The sequence below is a fragment of the Leptonychotes weddellii genome, chromosome 11 (assembly GCF_054177405.1).
Source record: "Leptonychotes weddellii isolate Sample4059 chromosome 11, ASM5417740v2, whole genome shotgun sequence".
In the NCBI taxonomy this organism is placed as follows: Eukaryota; Metazoa; Chordata; class Mammalia; order Carnivora; family Phocidae; genus Leptonychotes; species Leptonychotes weddellii.
The window spans coordinates 79,092,060-79,109,950 of record NC_138379.1 but is presented as its reverse complement, the minus strand read 5'-3'; the positions used below and the strand labels follow the sequence as shown (position 1 = coordinate 79,109,950).

Genomic DNA, 17,891 nt, shown 5'->3' with positions numbered 1-17,891 from the left:
CTATCACCACATCCTCCAGAGAAAAGGCCCTTGGGAATCTAAAGATGTGTCTCTTACATGACTCCACACATCTAGATGAAAATGAATAAAATGAAATGCCTAAGAATCCAGATGTGTCATTCATTCATTCGGCAGTTAATTATGAAGTACTTACATTGCACACACTATGACAGCCCGTCATAGACTTTCTCAGTGAGGGTTTTATACTAGAATTAAACCTCTCTATCCTGGGCATCTTACCATGCAATGAATTAATTTCCTTCCTATGCATATAGTATAGTTTTTGTTATATATCATCCTTGGGAAAATTGAAAAAAAAATAGCCACTCACTTAATGTTTTTGCTCTGTGGTTCAGATGACAAATTCCAGTTTAAAAAGGCTGCAAGTCTAGGGGATGAAATGACAAACAAACATAATACTTGCCTTTCAGAACAGTATTATCCAATAGAACTTTATCGATGATAGAATTGTTCTATATTTGTGCTGTTCAACAGGGTGGCCACTAGTCACATCTGACTACTGAGCACTTGAGAGATGGCCAGTGCAATTGAGGAACCGAATTTTTAATTTTCTTCAATATTAGTGAATTTAAATTGCAGTAGCCGCCTCTGGCAAGTGGCTCCCCTATCCATTAAGGCAGGTCTAGAATTTCACATTCAAATGGAGGAGATTGGCATATAAATTATCATAATCTGGATGATAAGTGCTAATATGAAGTAAGCACAGAAGGCTAGGAAAGCTCCTACGTGAAGAAGCCCGTCCTAGGTAGAGGTAGTGATGAACTGGGGTGGAAATTTCCAAGAGGAAGTGACTTCCAGAATGAGACCTGAAGGACAAGAGATGCGTCTGGAAGGGTAGTGGCAAGAGTACTAAGCAGAAGGTTTCGGTGTGTGAGAAAGCCCAGAAGGTAAAGAGAACATTAAGAAATGGCAAAGAGGTATGGCAAGAACCTAGGAAAGCAGTGGCAGACGGGCACCTGAGGAGTCCAGACAGGAATGTTGGGGCCAGGATCCAGGATATGAAGGGCTTTAGGTGTCACAATATTCCAAGGTCAATGGAAAGCTGGTGAAAAGTTTGAAACTGTGGAATGATATGATCATGTCTGTGGTTTAGAGAGATTTCCCCGGCTGCTGGCTGGCAGTGTGGAGGGAAAAACTAGAGGCATGACTCAGTAGTCCAGGTGAGAAATGAGGGCTGTCTTAACAGTCGCACACAAGATGAAGAGAAGCAGACGTATTTGCAAACAGAAGAGAAAAATCTAATTGATTGTCCTGATTGGCCATGACAGGTGGAAGGAGAAAAGACAACGACCACACCTTGTTTTCTGACCTGGGTAGATGATAGTGCTGTTTATTGAAGGGCCAATATAGGATTGTAGAAATGGTCTCTAAATTTAAGTTTTTCCCATCACATCAGATCAACTGCTCCTCGTGGATCCTGAAATTAGCTTTGATATACACTAGGGAAGACAAACAAATTAGGAGAGCATACTCTTCCAAGAAATCAACACAGGTTCACAGTTGATACAACATTGCTTTTATTGGGGATTCAAGGGACATATGACAGTCTCATAAAATGTCAACAAAGTCACATTTTGTGCTTGGCTACTCTTTAAAAAAAAAAAAAACAACCCTGTTTTTTTATGAACTCACTTAATGAGAACTGTGTGAGATGTGGCCAAATAATAATCATTTTGAAAACAGGACGACCCGAGCCACAAGGAGGTCTATGTCGGACAATGCCAGATTTTTATGTGGAAATTTACAACAGTCAAATATTCAGGTACTTCCAAACGTCTAGATGTTTGTCCTTAAGTAGACCCAGCTTAACTGACTTCTTCAAGATGGAATTGCCTACTGAACCTCTGTGTGATCTAGCTGACCACTTTATTAATCATCACTAAATGCTAACTAAATGCAAAGGAGCTGGTAAAGAAGAGTGAGATTTCCTCAATTCTAGCTTTTTAGGGCTGAAGTATTCTTGAGGTAGTTGCATGGATAAGTGAGGATTAAAATAGCAAATAACCATTGATATTTTCAAAAACATAAGGACTATTGAAACAGTCATGTATAAATATTCATGCAGAAGCACTTACAAATACATACTGTGCATAAAATTGGGTAAGAAAATGCTCATTAGAAGATCTGGTTTATTTAGGTGAGCTAAGAATTCCAAATAAGGATATCATTGAAGACATTATACACATAACTTGAGCCATTATGTGTTCTCTGGGGATGGATCATTGACAATTGCTGCATCAAAAGATGTTAGTTCATAACTGGCTATTTTTCACATTGAGGTGGGAAGCCAAAGAGGAGCAAAATTGAAATAATCTACTAGGTGTGGTGCTCCCTAATCACCCAGAGAGAATGCTTCCCTTGATCAAATTCAAGTTCATCCTTCATTTAGGCAGGGTGGAGTAGTTTAAGAGCCTCTGAGAGGAGACTGGGCAGCCTAGTGTCTGGACCTAGCTCTGCCAAATGCAAATGTGTGATCTTCTGTAAGTTGCTCTAACTTTGATTCGTCATCTGTAGAAAAGCACATTACAACAGATGAGCTTTAAGTGCCCCCTCTCTTTTTAATTCTCAAAAATTTGAGATTTCATGCAGAACACAGTGAACAATTTCCTCAACGTCTGGCAAAAAAACAATAAAAACCAAAACGAAAGCCTAACATGCTGATAAGCTCTATTTCCCAATTCTTTCAATTTTCTATCATGAAAATTCTTTCCATCATTCTAACGTGATTTGAGCAGAAAACTGAAAAAATTGAGGGGATAACTGAATGACATAGCTATTTGTTTACTGTAAAAAACTATCAAGGAATATTCAAGTGGTAATATTGCTACATTGATCACAATATTGTGACTTAGTGCTTTAGATCATGAACTTTGTAATCACAGTTCTGAATGTGAACCCTGTATATGGCAGTTTGGCAAGTTACTTGACCTCATTAAACCTTATCTTTAAAACAGGGATAATAATACCATTATGCGGGTTGTTCTGAGTTGCAGGCTTAAGTGAGTTCCTATGTAAAATGCTTAACATACAGTAAGAACTCAATAAATACCAATTACTAAGTTAACAGAAAAAAATCATAAGTTCTCATATTACCACCAATCACTGTCACTTGCTTTAATGGCAAAGAAATACGATGATAATTCTAGGTGACACCCAGGGTGAGAGAAGGGAAGTGTGTGTGTGAAGTCCTTACCGTATATGTATATATACACTGGTACTGAATGTCAACTAGACATGCATATTCATAATTCCCTAAATTCACCACTTAGATTCCTTCCTCCATGGTTTTGCTCACAATACTGCATTCATTTAAAGGACTCTATTTTCTCTTTCCTTTCCTTTTATCTAAATCTTTAATATTCTTTTTTTTTTTTTAAGTAGGCTCCATGCCCAATGTGGGACTTAAACTCACAACCCTGAGATCAAGAGTCTCACGCTCTACCAACTGAGCCAGCCAGGTGCCCCTAAATCTTTAACATTCTTTAAGATTCATCTTGTATTTTCCTCCTTTAGGAACTTTCTTCCCTAAACAGACTAGTTTTGCCCAGATAATGGTGACCGCCTCTGAGCTCTTTGTTTATATCTTCTGTTCTGTTGTGGTCTTAACATCTATAGACCTGAGTTGTTGCTATCTTTTCAAAAGTTTATGTATCTCTGAAGAACTAGATTTACACTCCTTAGAGGCAGTGACCATGTCTTACAGAACCTAGCTTGCTTGATTAAAAGAATAGTTCATTGTTTGGTGTCAGGTGGGATCCTGTGGTATTTCTCAGCTGCCTTATGAGTTTCCACCATTATTTAGCCTTTGGATTGCCTCTGACTACCTTGTTATTTCAAAAGTACTTTATATTCCTTTAGGTCACTCTTCAGATCAAACCGTGTGTGGCTAAAAATCAACCTACTTATAGCATTAATTTTGTTCCTTAAAACATGAACACATTTGTGTGATTTTCTATTTTAAAAATTGGTGCATTAATAAGCATATCCATACCAGGGAAATATTTTAGAAATGAATGTCACACTGAATTAAAATACAAACAGAGGAATACACACGAGGAAGGGAAAGTCCTTGGCTCTTTAGAAATCTAGATGTCACTGTGAAGTTTTTTCTGTTTCTTGAAAAGATTGCCTCGTGTTCTGGGAGTTCTATTTCCTGAAATTGCACCATTTGGGGGTGCTGCTTAGCAGGAGAGGTGTCTTCAGGTGATCACTTCCTTTGTTTCAACTTCACAGTTGGCTTGAGCGTCCCTCAGTGCAGCTGTGTCCAGTGCCGTTTATCTCTTTTCACTGGGGAGACCTTCCTGAGGAGGGGGGCTATAGGACCAGCTGAAAGGAACATCAACACAACTAAAAAAATAACAGAACATGTCACAGAAAGTTATCACATTGACTCTTTGATAGAAATAAGTAAACATAAGGATACTCTGGGGGCCATGCTATTTCTAAGTACACATGAAATGCTGCATCACCACAAAGATGTAATGCTCTCTCACTGTTCACTTCGCTGGAGAATCAGTCAAGGAACAGCGCTGCTTGAGTGTGTGAGCACCCCACGCTAATCACTCTGGGAGAAAATGCTCCGTAAGAAAAGCTTCAGGTTTATCCAACAGGCAACTTACTGAAATAGGACACGGAGGAAAACAACAGAAGAACACATGACATTAAGGACAAATTCAAAGAAATCTAAAGACTAAAGGCAAAATAAAATGACTGTGGAGACAGAAGTGCTTAGCAACACAGAGGCGAACGAAGTCACTGGACTTGTTAGGAGTTAATGTCAGTTCCTCGTATTTGTCTTTGTATTTCTAGTACCTGGCTCAGAGCATGACACATTGTGCCCAGTGGAAGAAAGACGGAAAGGAAGAACAAAAGGGAGGGAGGAAGGGAGAAAAGGAAGAAGGAAGGAAGGAAGGAAAGAAAGAAGAAGGGAGGGAGGGAGGGAGGGAGACAGAATGGAGGTGGAAGGAGGGAGAGAAAGAAAGAGGGAAGAGAAAGGTTTCTGAAATGTACAAGTGGCAGAGAGACAGAGTGTGCAGGGAGGAAAGCAGGGTGCTAAAAGACTTGGGAGCCAGGAAGAGCAGGTTTGCTTAATTCAAGAAGAGATTATACACTCGGAGTGGCTTTAGAAAATAGGGCAGGGGCGATTTTCAGGAGGTTTCGAACATGTTAAGATTTAATTTGGGAAGCGTGGTGTGTTAATGTGACTATTGTGGGTTTTGAAGGGAATATTAACATGATTCAGATGAATCGGATGGAAAGGAAAACGTGAAACTCAAAGGCGTCAACCCAATGGGGTAAAACAAAACCAAGCTGCAAGAAATTAAATGAAGGCAGAAGGACCAAAGAATATGGTCTTAAAATAGAAAGGCAGGTGCTTGTCTGGGTTCCTTCTGTGTTAATGCTGAAGGACATGGGCTTAGAAGTCAGATCAAGAATTTCCTTCTCCCACTGTGTAGCTTTTTTCATTCTTCAGCTGTTCCTCTTTTTTGTCACTGCCCTTCCTGAAAATGAACTTCAGCCCTTACTGTTTTAGCAGCAAGGCAAAATATATTAGTAAATAAAGCACCTGGAGGTGGAATCAAATATAACTTTAAAACCAACAACTGTTGGTACAAACGGACTTCGGATTCAAGGGCCCTGGAGTTGTTCTTCTATTTCTGTATTTTAGAGTAGCTTCGAAAATTCTTAAAGCTGTAAAAACATTTAGAGACCAACTAATCCAACCCACTCATTGCGCAGATAAGGATATTTGGGGAGAGCTGTATTAATGTTTCTTTTATTCTACGAAAGTTGTTATGAATGAAATATACTTTGCAGGTGGATTTTAATTTAACTAAAGCCTTTATTGTCAGCCTCTTCATTATGCCAGCACAATGAAGATGCAGAATGAGTTAGGCACAGCAAAAGGGATATACTACCCCATATCACTGATTTACTGCCACAGATCTGCCCTAAACTCTGGATACATTGAAGATGGGTCTCTAGATGGCAGGTATATTTGTTTTCTAAAACCGAATAAATAACCCAGTGTTACATATTGTTAACAGGTATTTTTCTGTTCTGATCAAGCATACAACAACTGATCCTGGATGAGAAATTAAAAATGTATCTTACAGATTTTAGAACTCAGTATTTTGTGAACAGGGTTTGGGAAGGTGGGGTGCTAAGCTCTTGATACACATGTGTATCTTGATACTCATTTGTGAATAAATGAAAATGTTACTGGAGTAAGGAAGTACACTGCGCACAATTTTTGGGTGACTCCTTTGGGTAGCATAATAATGGAAAGTCCTTGTATACATGAGCAAATGAAAAGTAAAACAATGCATTGCTTTGGTGTTGTATGGATACAGTCCATGCAAAATGCCCCCTTTATAACATGGGCCCCATCATTAAAATGAATTTTGCAGAGTAAATAGTATGAAAATATGAACCACCGTATTTTGGTGTCTATTATGAGTCAAATGTTTAACAAATCAGCCTTCTTTGGGGCCTCTGCCTACTTAATTGGAATGAGTAATATCTTGTATCATCTCAACGTGAGCCTCCCTTGGAATCCTTTTTGTCTCCCAAACATAGAAGCATAAATTGGGACCCTTGAGTAGCCTTGCTCAGGGTCCCTCTGTGATCTGATGGTAATGATTCTCCAAATTTGCATCAGAGCATCTTCACCTACTGAGCATATAGCAAGTGCCAAGCACCAGGCTGACCAATCAACTCACTGTTTCACTGCCTGGGTTTTTCCTTAATAGCTAGATCTTTGGGGGCTAGCTCCTTGGTGGGGAGGGGGTCTTCAGTCCAATGGAATACCATGTCGAGACACCAAAAGGGAAGTTGATGTTAGTGTGTAAATGAGCTAAGGCAGAGTTTCAGTGATTCAGCATGCGCCATGCAAAATGGAGGAAAAATAGAAAATAAGTTGTTTATTACTGTTATGATTTTGGTTACTTTGATTAAATTAAAATGATCTCTGCCTAAAACCATTTCCCTGGCATTTTATCTCATCCCAGTAAAGGAAATGGATTTCTTATGAATAAGATTTACTATTCTAATATTCTCCATTACTTCACAAATTGTCCAAAGTCTAGATGAAGACTAAATCAGTCAAGAGCAGGCAATATTTTACAACTAATTCAAGTGTCCACAATGACAACCCTCTTAGAGATCATTACTTTCCAATATCTGGGTCACACACATTCATTCATTCTTGCACGAGAACACAGACCATAGAGCCCTTGTCTTCTTATAATAATTAGCAAGGACTTTTTTTGAAAGCTGATTTTAAGAACATTCTACTCAGGAGCCATTTCAAATGATGAGAAATGCCCATGAAAAAAAAAAACCTCAAGTAGGCAACATGTAAAGCAACACACAACTATATGCACATTAGTATAATTATACATTGCAAATTATATCGGATGCATCTAATATCTAATTTTTTGAAAGCTGATTCCACTTGAGATTTCAATAACAGCATCAACATTTTGCAGGTGGCTCCTTCTGTATAGTATCCAGAGGGAATTATTCCTCTAATGTGCTTACAACCCTCAAGTAAAAGCCGAAACTCTCCCTGAAAGGACCAATGAACAATGAAACTAGGACTATTACCTTAATAGATTAAGCAAGGGAGGGGGGCGATTCCACCAAATATAATATTCAGCATGGTTATTTATCCTATCTATGCCTTCTGTGCATACGATCCTTATTTGCTTCAAGCAAGAAGAAGCAAACTTAAACACGACCCTCATTAGAAATTGTGTGTGGGGGGGTTCATACATATATTCTGAGGCAATGATATGAAAAGCGAAGGGGTTGACGAATTTTTAGAACACCAGATAAATGAGAAATGTGCAACCGAACGGAGGATTACACCTTTGACTGAAAACAGAGAGCCCTACATTAAATTCTGCTCTTCTAGAACACAGGATTAATTTGTCCTAAAGAGGATGCCAGATCAAAGCTCCATTTTGAGGAACAGTCTTTTGTCCTCATTTTCTGTATGAATCAATCAATTATCAAATAACCAAATATGTATTTGTGATCTTGGAGAATGGAGCATATTATTCAAGTTGATTGGATCCATTTTCTTGATTCCTCCTTAAAGATCTTTCTGCTAATTAGTCAGGGTTACTATTGAATTATTTAATTATCTGCACTTTTGTGCAAAGAAATATGTTGTCATATCACATACTTCATCATGCTGTTGCTGTTCACACTTAATGATGTCTCTATAGTTAGCAGTTTCCTTTGTTCTGCTCAGTAAGTGGTTTTAGAAAGGGGGTGGGCCGGGAAGGAGGAGCCTTGGGGTTTGTAAAATAAAATCATACATTCCTGGGGCACATGCAAAACTTTATGCATTTACATGAATCTCTTTTTAGAAATTAAGTTGCAAATCCATTTGGAATAAGCTAAGAGGCACATGTCGGTGACTTCGAAGGCAGCCAGAACGATATTACTATACCTTGGACATCTCTCCAGTGCATTTCCACTGCGGTGCAATGGGAAAGCGATTTAATTTTTTTTTTTTTTTTTTAATCAGCAAGGAATGTCTTTAACAAGGAAGAAGTAAATTATGATAATTACTCTGAATGGTCGGATCCTTGAGCATTACTAATTAGCATTTATTGCCTGGATTATAGAACAATACATGTGAAACCGAACTGCGATTGCTCTTTTATGTTGAAGAACTGAAAAAGGCAATGGAGCAAAAAAGGCAGTATCATCAGGACTGTAGTCTGGTAGTTTCCATCTCCTTGAGACTGGGCAGAATTCCGCACTTACGAAATTCACAAATGTGGCCCTCAATATTTCTGGCCCATTCATTTTTTGTGTTGGGCACATATTTACATGATATCATAGTCATGAGAGACTCATGAGAGGAGTAACATTTTGGCTATGATGTCATTTGGGGACAGTTTTACCCATTGTGAGAGTTTAACAATAAAGGGCACGAAACCCGCCGTTTCAGAAAATATACATTTTTCTGTAGAAATTTTGACTTAAAAAAATGAAACAAAGAACTCAGTTCTTAGTGAATAAAATTTTACATTCACCTCCCCACTTTCTCTTAGGCGGACCACAGTTGCAAATAATTGAGAAGAAGCAATTGGCATGTGGCGTGAGAGCCTTTTTTTTTTTTTTTGCATCAGTAATTTGTAATAAAATAGATTCTGAAATTAGAAATAAATGAGATATTAATCAACGGGCAACATCAGTCATGTAAATAAAGGCCACTCAAATAATTTGGCAACGGAAATGGCCAAATAACCCGGTAGGTAGAAGAGAAAGAGAGGAAAATTAACCATCCATCACCCCCCCGCAGTCTCACGGGTTCCTCCACACCCCACTACAGCAAATGAAGAGAAAAGGACATGGTAAAATATAAAGCCAGTGCTAAATACAGTCGCTAGTCTTCCCAATACCTTCCATGGATTCCCTCCCCTGATCCTTTTTAGTATGAAAGAATAAGTTTGACTAAATCTGTGAGGAGATTAAACAGGCTGGTGATAAAAATTAATTCTGCTGAATGAGCAAATGCATTTGGATGGCAGAGATGCAAATAAGATAATACTTTTCTTTTCCTTTGACATACCAAGCGGATTAGTTTAGAATGTTAAATTTGATTTTATTAGAATATATTAGCAGTGTTTTAATTAATACCAATCAAACATTTTCTTTCCCTGGGGCTTGATGTGTTCCTAACGCTTTCTAAATCATCTGTTATTTCTCCATCAAAAACCACCCCCCCACACCAAATTACCAAAGCCTTTTGTTACGTTCTTCATCATTTTACTGTATTCGACAGAAAACTGTTTACCTAAAGGTGTCTTGCCCATAAAATTAGCTCCCAGGTGCTGGATTTAAAATGAGTACTGTTCATTAGTACAGTTGATTTTTTTTTTTAAAAGGTAGAATTAGAGACTCAAAAATAAACATCTTCTGTGTTTTTCTTTTGGGGAAAAATGTTGCAAAAGGAGTTTTGGCTGGTTCGTATTACTTGGCTTTCTTCTCAGTAGAGCTTCCTAGAGCTGTTAAATTTCCAACTGCATTGGTTTTGAGCTGGCACTTCTTTGGAAACAGAGGCAAAAAAAAAAGGAATTAAAAAAAAGGAGGAGGGGGAGAATCTAGTTAAAAATATGGTGAACCAGTATGCCCTGTGAACTGAATTGTAACTGTGTATTCCAAGGAGGTGCTGCATTGCATTGCACTCATTATACGCTCCTTTTCTCTCAAGCTTCCTGTCCTTCTGTGTCCGAAAGCTCCAGTTCACGTCTTTTTCTTTTCTTCCCGCAACGCAAACTGCCCCCCCTCAATTCCCCGCCTTATTTTTTTTTTTTTTATCTGCCAAGCTGGATTTGCACTTTTAAAGATCAGTATCAATAATGCCCTGCTTGTTTCGGTTGCGCTCCCCCTTTAAAAGACAGCTCTCTCTAATTGATGCGTCTGGGCTAGTCTAGACTGGTAGTGATTGAACCAACCACCAATTATGTTATTCATTTCACTGAACTTCGCTGATGGGCTTGGTGAGGAAGAAGGGGTGTTGAGAAACCTGCCCTTATACTGGAGCAGTCCCCTGCTGAAATACAAAATCCTGTGTGTCGTTGTGCACTCCTAAATGCCCGTGTGATCAGTTGCAATAGCAACCTCAGCGCATGAACAATCCACTCGAACACACGTAAAAAACCAAAAGAGTGCCTTGGAATACAAACTGTATCACTTGTATTAAATTACTATCCTGTTACCCTTTAAAATCACAGAAGAATGATATCCAGCATGTTTTTATTGGCCCATGCATACATTTTCATAGAATTAACTGCAGATATATTGTGACTTAGTAAAACACCAAATGTTTTGCAAATATTTGATACGAATCATGTGGTACTATATATCCATAAGTTAAATAGATCCCTTTCCATAATTTCCAAATACCTATGCACACACGTCTGCTAAGCTGGGGAAAAATCATTAATCCATTGTGCAGAAACCAAAGGATGACTTGAAAATCAAGTAACTCTTTTCTCTGAAGCATATTCAGGCTACCAAAGGCTGGAAAGTAATATTTAAATAGTACAACTACACAAGAGGTCTCAACAAAAGACATGGTGCACGGTTCATTTTCTCGATTCAGTTTTCTGATACAAAATGGTTTCTTGACTACGATTTGGAGTCAATGACTGAAATTGCAATAAACACTTAAAAAAAAAAAACACAGGAAAAGAACAGTTTCCTTAACCTTTGACTACACGTATAAAATAAGGTTACAGCCAATATAGAGTCTTTAAAAGAAGAAAGCATTTGAAGTCGGGACTGATTTAGGTATTTTCTAAAAATAGAAGATAAATGTTGGCCCAAGGAGAAAACTGTTTAAATAAAATTGTATATTGGAATTTTTCACAACAAAGGAAAGGTAAGTTACTGTTTCTCTTCAACTATGAGATAGATCTGAATCACTAAAATTATTCTGTCATGAAAAGTTACGTTTTCAGAAAACTGCAAACTAGGTAAACAATTATCTTAAGAGAAGATTATTTTCAATGTACAGTTTGGTGTTATAAATAACTTTGTTAGATTGAATTTAAATCCTGATAAATTTTTTCCAACCTTTAAATGAAGAATAATGGGCATTGATTACTCCCCAAAGATACAACAATTGCATGTGTGTGTGCTGTTGTTATTTCTTTCCATTCATGTATTTAGAAAATATATTTCTAATCCCTATTATTTTTAAACTCCCGGTTTATAACATTTTAAAACAGATGCCCAGCAAGAAGGCTACATTGCTCCTCTTATTTTTTTAAATCTTGCAAAGTAATACAAATTGAATCTTTATGAACACCGTAAATTTCATCCTCCATGTAGAATAGCAAGAGTAGAATTTTTAGCCTGTTAATATTTTAGCCCAAACTATTGGTTTGCCCCCATCCGTGTCTGCGTGTTCACTGCCTAGCCATATATGATGCATACATGTGAGTACTGAATGTATAACATGTCCACATGCCCATTTTAATTGGACACAATTTTAAGATTAACTGTTGAGTTTAAAAGTTGGAGGCACGATGCATGCTGGGACTTCAGCTGATATGTTCTGAGGTCAAGCACCAGGTACTGAGCTGTTCTTGTTACGCTCGGATAGTACTGCGTGTTGCTCTCAAGAAATAGACCATGGTAGATGAGTTCCACAAGCCTCAGGCACCAGTAATACACACACACACACACACACACACACACACACAAAACAGCCAACACGCTCTTATAACAGAATATATACCTACTTTAACAGAAATCCAGGAGCTGCCACTTTCTGGTCACCTGACCCCATCTAACAATGAAAACCTCAGAGGTGCACTCAATCACTTCAGACAAACTTTTTTTTTTTGTTTTTGCTTTAAAGAAAAAAGTTCCACCAAATTTCCAGGATGCCAAGGCACGACTCGCAGCTCCCAAGAGCCTAACCCGTGGATTTAAACGGTAAACATCACAAGTTAGGGTCTCAGGGATTGAGAGGAGTGCAACAAATTGTTCTTTCTTGAGACAAAGCAAAGCAAAACAAGAATGACAGGCAATTTCTGTTCCAGGTTCATGACTAAAAGGCAACAAACAGGTGGCAGGGTATTCCCTCACTCTCGAAGCTTCCTTAGGTCACAAAATTTAGATTCCACATAAATATAATCTATTCAAACACACACATAGGCAGGATCTGTGGATAGGTATACATACCTGAACACACAATCGCGTGTATATCAGAGAAAACTCTTTGAAGCTTTGGGCAAAACCGTTTTACTAAAATGAAAAATAATATGCGTAGACCCAGAAACGCTGCCGTTTTTAAAACCATGGTCTAAAACAAGGATTAAATGCCCTTTCAAAGCTTGAACTTAGAGCTAGCACAGCTGATGGTGAGGAAAATACGAGGCATCTCTTTCCCCCTGGGCAAGCATGCCGCATGCAAAATCACAGAAATCAGGCTTTCAGAAGGAGAAGACCAAGAAGTAGGGTTTGGAGGCCATGAAAGTATAAATACGAATAGCGTTTTAAACTCACCCATTGGAAGCGGAGCAGGGCTGAAGCCTCCCGTAACACCATTCCAAGCAAGGGGGGAAATGTGAGCTCGCAGTGCGCTAGCCTGGGCGAGGTGTTTCAATAGAGGACCGACAACGGGGCGGGCAGGGAGGGGAGGCGGGGGCAGGAAGCATTACACCAAATCTAGAGACTGTAACTCTGTAGTTTATGCTTTGACGAGGGAGAAAAAAGGCAATTTGGTGGAAGTGCAGGGAGGGGCTGGGACTGATCAAATTTTGAAAGTATTCGGTTAAAAAAATTTTTTTTAATTCTTTCTTTTTCTTTTCTCTTTCTTTCTCTCTTTTTTTTTTTTTTTTTTAAAGAATGAGAAACCTCCCTAGAGCTGCTTTAAAAAATTTCTTCCTTCTTTCTTTAGCGTACACTTTGCCAGTCAGTCCTGCAAACAGGGCCTCCTCTGCATCAGCTGCTTGGCTGAAGCCAAGGCCAAATCACGCAGAGCCAGCACCAGGCTGTCATTTGGGAGGCGAGGTGGGAAGGGGTGGGTGCAGGCTGGGGAGATTCGTCTCCCCCGCCCCACTCCCGCCGCCAAACCTTTGGAGCCTTTTGCCAATATTTCAGAGGAATCAGAAGCCTAATTCCCCTCCATCTTCGCAGAAGCTACCAGTTCTGTACCTGAGAGAGAGTCGCTTTTCCCCCCGTCTGCCTGGAAGCTGAGGTTTTCTGTGCCAGGGGTTCTCATGCCGCCTCCAGAATCGAAAGGGAAGGGAGGGAAAGTGGGTGGGTAGAGGACTCTCTTAAAAATTTTTCTTCCCCCTTTTCTCTTTCATTTATTCTTTCTCTTTCTTTTTCTTTCTTTCTTTCTTTCTCTCTCCCTTCCTTTCTCTTTCCTTCCTTCCTTCTTTTTTTTCTTCTTTTATTCCAGCCTAAGCAAGGTAGATGGCTGGCTAGTCAAAGAGAATGACAAAGCAGCCCCTGTGAGGAAGGCATTGGAGGGGCCTCCAGCACTTAGTAAAAATGCTAAATATTTGGTATATATTTCCATATGCAACTAAAAACCGTTAAAGCTCCAGGCTCTTCCCCTGTCTCCCCCCCTCTTCCAAAATAGAATCATACCAGCAAGACAGCTAAATTATGCCTCCTTTACCTCTGCACAGGGTCTATTCAGCATCCCCACCCCCTATCTTCAAGACAACTTTTTTTTTTCTCACCTCTGGAGGTTCTTCTCAGGCACGATCGTCCGGTTCAGTTCAGGGTTTCTCCTTTCTCTCTCACTTTCCTTTTCCTCCCAGAAAAGCTAGTCCGTCATCAGCCTACCTTGCTTCCCTCTCTGTCTCAACCTCTCTCTCCCGTTTTCTTTTACTATTAAAAATAATAATAATAATGGCCCTTTCGACATAGCAGCATGAAGTGGCTGCCTTTGAGAAAGCACATTTAATCTTTGCTGGCTCCCCTAGGCTTCAGTGAAGAAGGAGAAGGCAAGAAAAAAAGGGAGAGAGAGAAAAAAAGATTGTAAGGGAGGCTGCTGACGGACAGCAAGCATCAGGCACAAATCAGCGACAAGTTGAATTTTCCTAGACCACACTGCCCCCTTTCTTCTCGGCTCTCTCCCTGGGCTCCTGGAAAGCCCGAGTGTCTGGTTACAGGAGGCAACGGGTCTCCTTTTGCCAACCATGGTGCAGATTCCTCGCATGCCTGCTTAAATCTCTGGCAGAATAAGGAATCAATATCCCCCTCTAATCACCTTTAGCTCCTCTACGGCTTCCCTCCTTTTCTGAGAATCCACTTGGCTCTCCCCGCAGCTCCCCCGCCCTGCCAGGCTCCTCCATACAAAGCTTGCGGTCCTGTCATTTCTCACTTCCTTCCATATCTTGGAGACAAGCCTCCCTTCTAATATCCTCTCGCGCTCACTCCCTCTCTCCGTTGTAGTGTCTCATCCTGACTCGCAGCCCCGGATGCACTAAGGCATCTCCCTGACTACTAATGAGACCAAAAATACACCAGCAGGTCAGGGGGAAGGCCAGACATTGTATTATACAAATACAGAAAAATCCTCAGCCTGCTAGATCCAGAGATCAGGTATCATGTTTTCTAGAAAGGAGAAAAAAAAAAAAAAAAAAAAGGGAGGAAGGAGTGACGAAGAGAGACCACAGTGCAGTTCTCTGCCTAATTGTTCTGCACCCCACAGGCATTTAAAACACCTAAGCATGTTGGAGTGCAGGTGGTGCATTTTGTGAATCTTGGTGGGTTTTCTTTATGGACGGAAAGTCAACAGTGCCCAAATACTTCTTTGAAATCGGCATTTAGAGAGATAAAAGAGCAGTGATTCAAATCTATATTTAAAATACGCACGCTATTCAGGGGTGAGCTGACTACAATGCTAAAAATCTCTTTCCTTTCAATAGCAGGTTTTGCTCGCTGACTATATTTGCCGTATGTACTAATTTACCACTTACGTTCCCGTAGATTTCGAAATGAACTCATCAGTCACTGTAGCTCATCCTAACCCTTTACTTCCACTGCAGACGTTTTCCTTCTTTCTGAAGGAACTCAAATGTCCATCAGATACATACACACTCCATTGATCAGCCTAAAGCCCCTTGATAATGATAAGTAATCATTCAGACGACAAAAAAAAAGTGGCACAAGATAAAAATGAAAGACATCCTGAGTTGAGCAGGGGAGCGTCTCCCCTCATGTCTGTTGGCGTGCATTTTCAAAGCTCGGCTACACGTTGATCCTGGAAAACAGGTAGCTCCTGAAAATCGGGGTCTCTACCTATCTATACACACAGTGGGTATATCACCATCTTCACCCGATTTTCCTGGCTAGAATCATGCAGACACCAGGCCGTGCTGTGTTAAGTATAAGGCTGCGTTCTGTAAATAGCAAGAAAGGGAGGGAGGTGTATGAGGATGCAGGTTTCCTCCAAGTCAATGTTTTTTAAAGGTAGCTTCTTTGTGCTCAGCTCAGACACTGTGCTTTGTCTCTCACTGTGAGACCTGCAGCACAGCTGGATGCCAAGGACAAGGAGAAGGAAAAGCACAAATGAGGAGACACAGAGAGAGGAAGAAGGGAAAGGAGAAGAGAAGAGAGGAGGGGAGGGGAGAGGAAGGGAAGGGACGGGAGCGGAGAACATATCCAGGCAAAAAGAGAAAGACTTACAATCATAGTGTTGGATTCCCTTTAATACTTTTTTTTTTTTTTTCCATTATTGGGAAGGAGAAAGAGATGGTTGGCAGTCTTGGTGACTGGGTTAGAATCTTTTTCAGATTTGGCTAATAGTGTGTTTGCACTAGACTGATGAGAAAAAAAGAAACATGCTAGAATAATCATAAAGGGTGGAGCTGTCAAAAAAAAAAAATCTTTGACTCATTGGGTGCCTCCCTGTAACGCCAAAATGAATCATTCCTAACCAGAATCACCAATTGTCTTAGTGAGCTTGCATATGAAGGCCAGATTATGGGAATCATGTCCTTTCACTCATCTTCAGAAAGGAAAGGTAAACAGAGGATGTAATTTCCCGAGACTCTCCTAAACCTCCCTACCTTCACAACAACAGTTTAGCATGATTTTCACATGCTAAGCTAATTTGCCCCTGTCTGTGTTCACTCTGCTTACAAAAATATACAAATATATGAGTTATGAAAGTTTTGCTATGAACACATCATTTTCTCTATACAACTCAGCGATGTCTTTGGAGGATACTTATTTCAAGCAGTTAACACCTGACCCCAATTTCTGTGGGTAATTAGTGAGCTAGATAACCACACAAAGTGGGTAATTATTTAGTACCCAAGGGTACGCTAGAAGTGGGTAGTGGTTTTGTTAACAAAAGCACATCTCTAATTATTGTATCTATGATGGGTGTTTTAAAAATACCAGTTACTATATCAAGTGAACCATGATAAATAAGTCAACTATTTTGCTGTCCTTAGCATATTATAGATGTATATTCCATCATGGTTAATAATAGTTACCTCTCTTGCATGGAGTGTTGTGAAGATTAATTAGTTAACATCTGTAAGACTCTCAGAGATGAAATGTGCTAGAGAGTTTCTACATACAGTATTATTATTGTTACTACTATCTTGGCTAGTAATCCCAGGATGAGAGAAGCTTAAGGAGTGGATGCAATAGTCTGGTCTCTGTCTTGGTCTGAAAAAATGCTGAGATTACAAAGGTAATGAATTTGATTGTGGGGACTGGTCTCCTATCTGCCCGAGTCTAAAACAGGTGGTAAGAGAATCAAAAGGTAAATGCGATTTCATTGGCAGCTGGCTCAGGATAGATCTGAGGAACCAGGGTAGGAGATGGGGAGAGGGAGGAGCAGACGGAAGGAGTCAGGGATGGGCCGGGAAGGAAGCTGAATCAGCCGGACCACACCCTCCTTCCAAAGTCCTTCTATCCTTCCCTTTGATGAGCAGCAAATATGCACAAAAATCCGCAAAGAAGACATCCCTGCAAGTGCCGGGACAAATTCATCATAATTACAATCAATCAGCCAGATATGTAGTATTTATTCTGGAGAAGAACAATCAGTACAAATTACTTTAACAAATGCAGATACATTTTAAAATATTACAGTGTTGAGAATAGGCACGCACAAATCAACTTCAGATATTTTTAACCCAAGATATGAACACCAATGAAGAAACACTTTCTAATTCAATTGCTTTTCTGAATCAGCCCCAAGATGGGAAGGGGATATTATTTATTTCTGCTGTGAAAGAAAGAAAAGAAAAAGAAAGGAAAGGAAAGGGGAAAAATAAAGAAAAGAAAGCCTCATGCTTTTAGGGGCCTTAATTCTGGAGAGCAACCAAGCCTTGAAAACAAACAACAACAAAAACTTA

General features: G+C 39.7%; 1 protein-coding gene across 11 annotated transcripts in view; it reads right to left on the bottom strand.

Annotated features, from left to right (window-relative positions):
* Positions 1-1,514: 1,514 nt before the first annotated feature.
* The window catches only part of LOC115942733 (uncharacterized), a 224,643-nt gene continuing 208,266 nt past the window's right edge, over positions 1,515-17,891 (bottom strand). For 4 of the 11 annotated variants that reach the window (XR_014138882.1, XR_014138883.1, XR_014138880.1 and 1 more), the window contains one exon: positions 1,515-4,368. Coding sequence is in view for 2 of the 11 variants with exons in the window: in XM_081799262.1 (XP_081655388.1) it covers positions 4,296-4,368 (73 nt within the window). In the remaining 9 variants the exon portion in view is untranslated. Of the gene's footprint in view, positions 17,887-17,891 lie in introns of those variants that run through there. The other 7 variants (XR_014138881.1, XR_004077321.2, XR_014138886.1 and 4 more) reach the window with 7 other exon arrangements.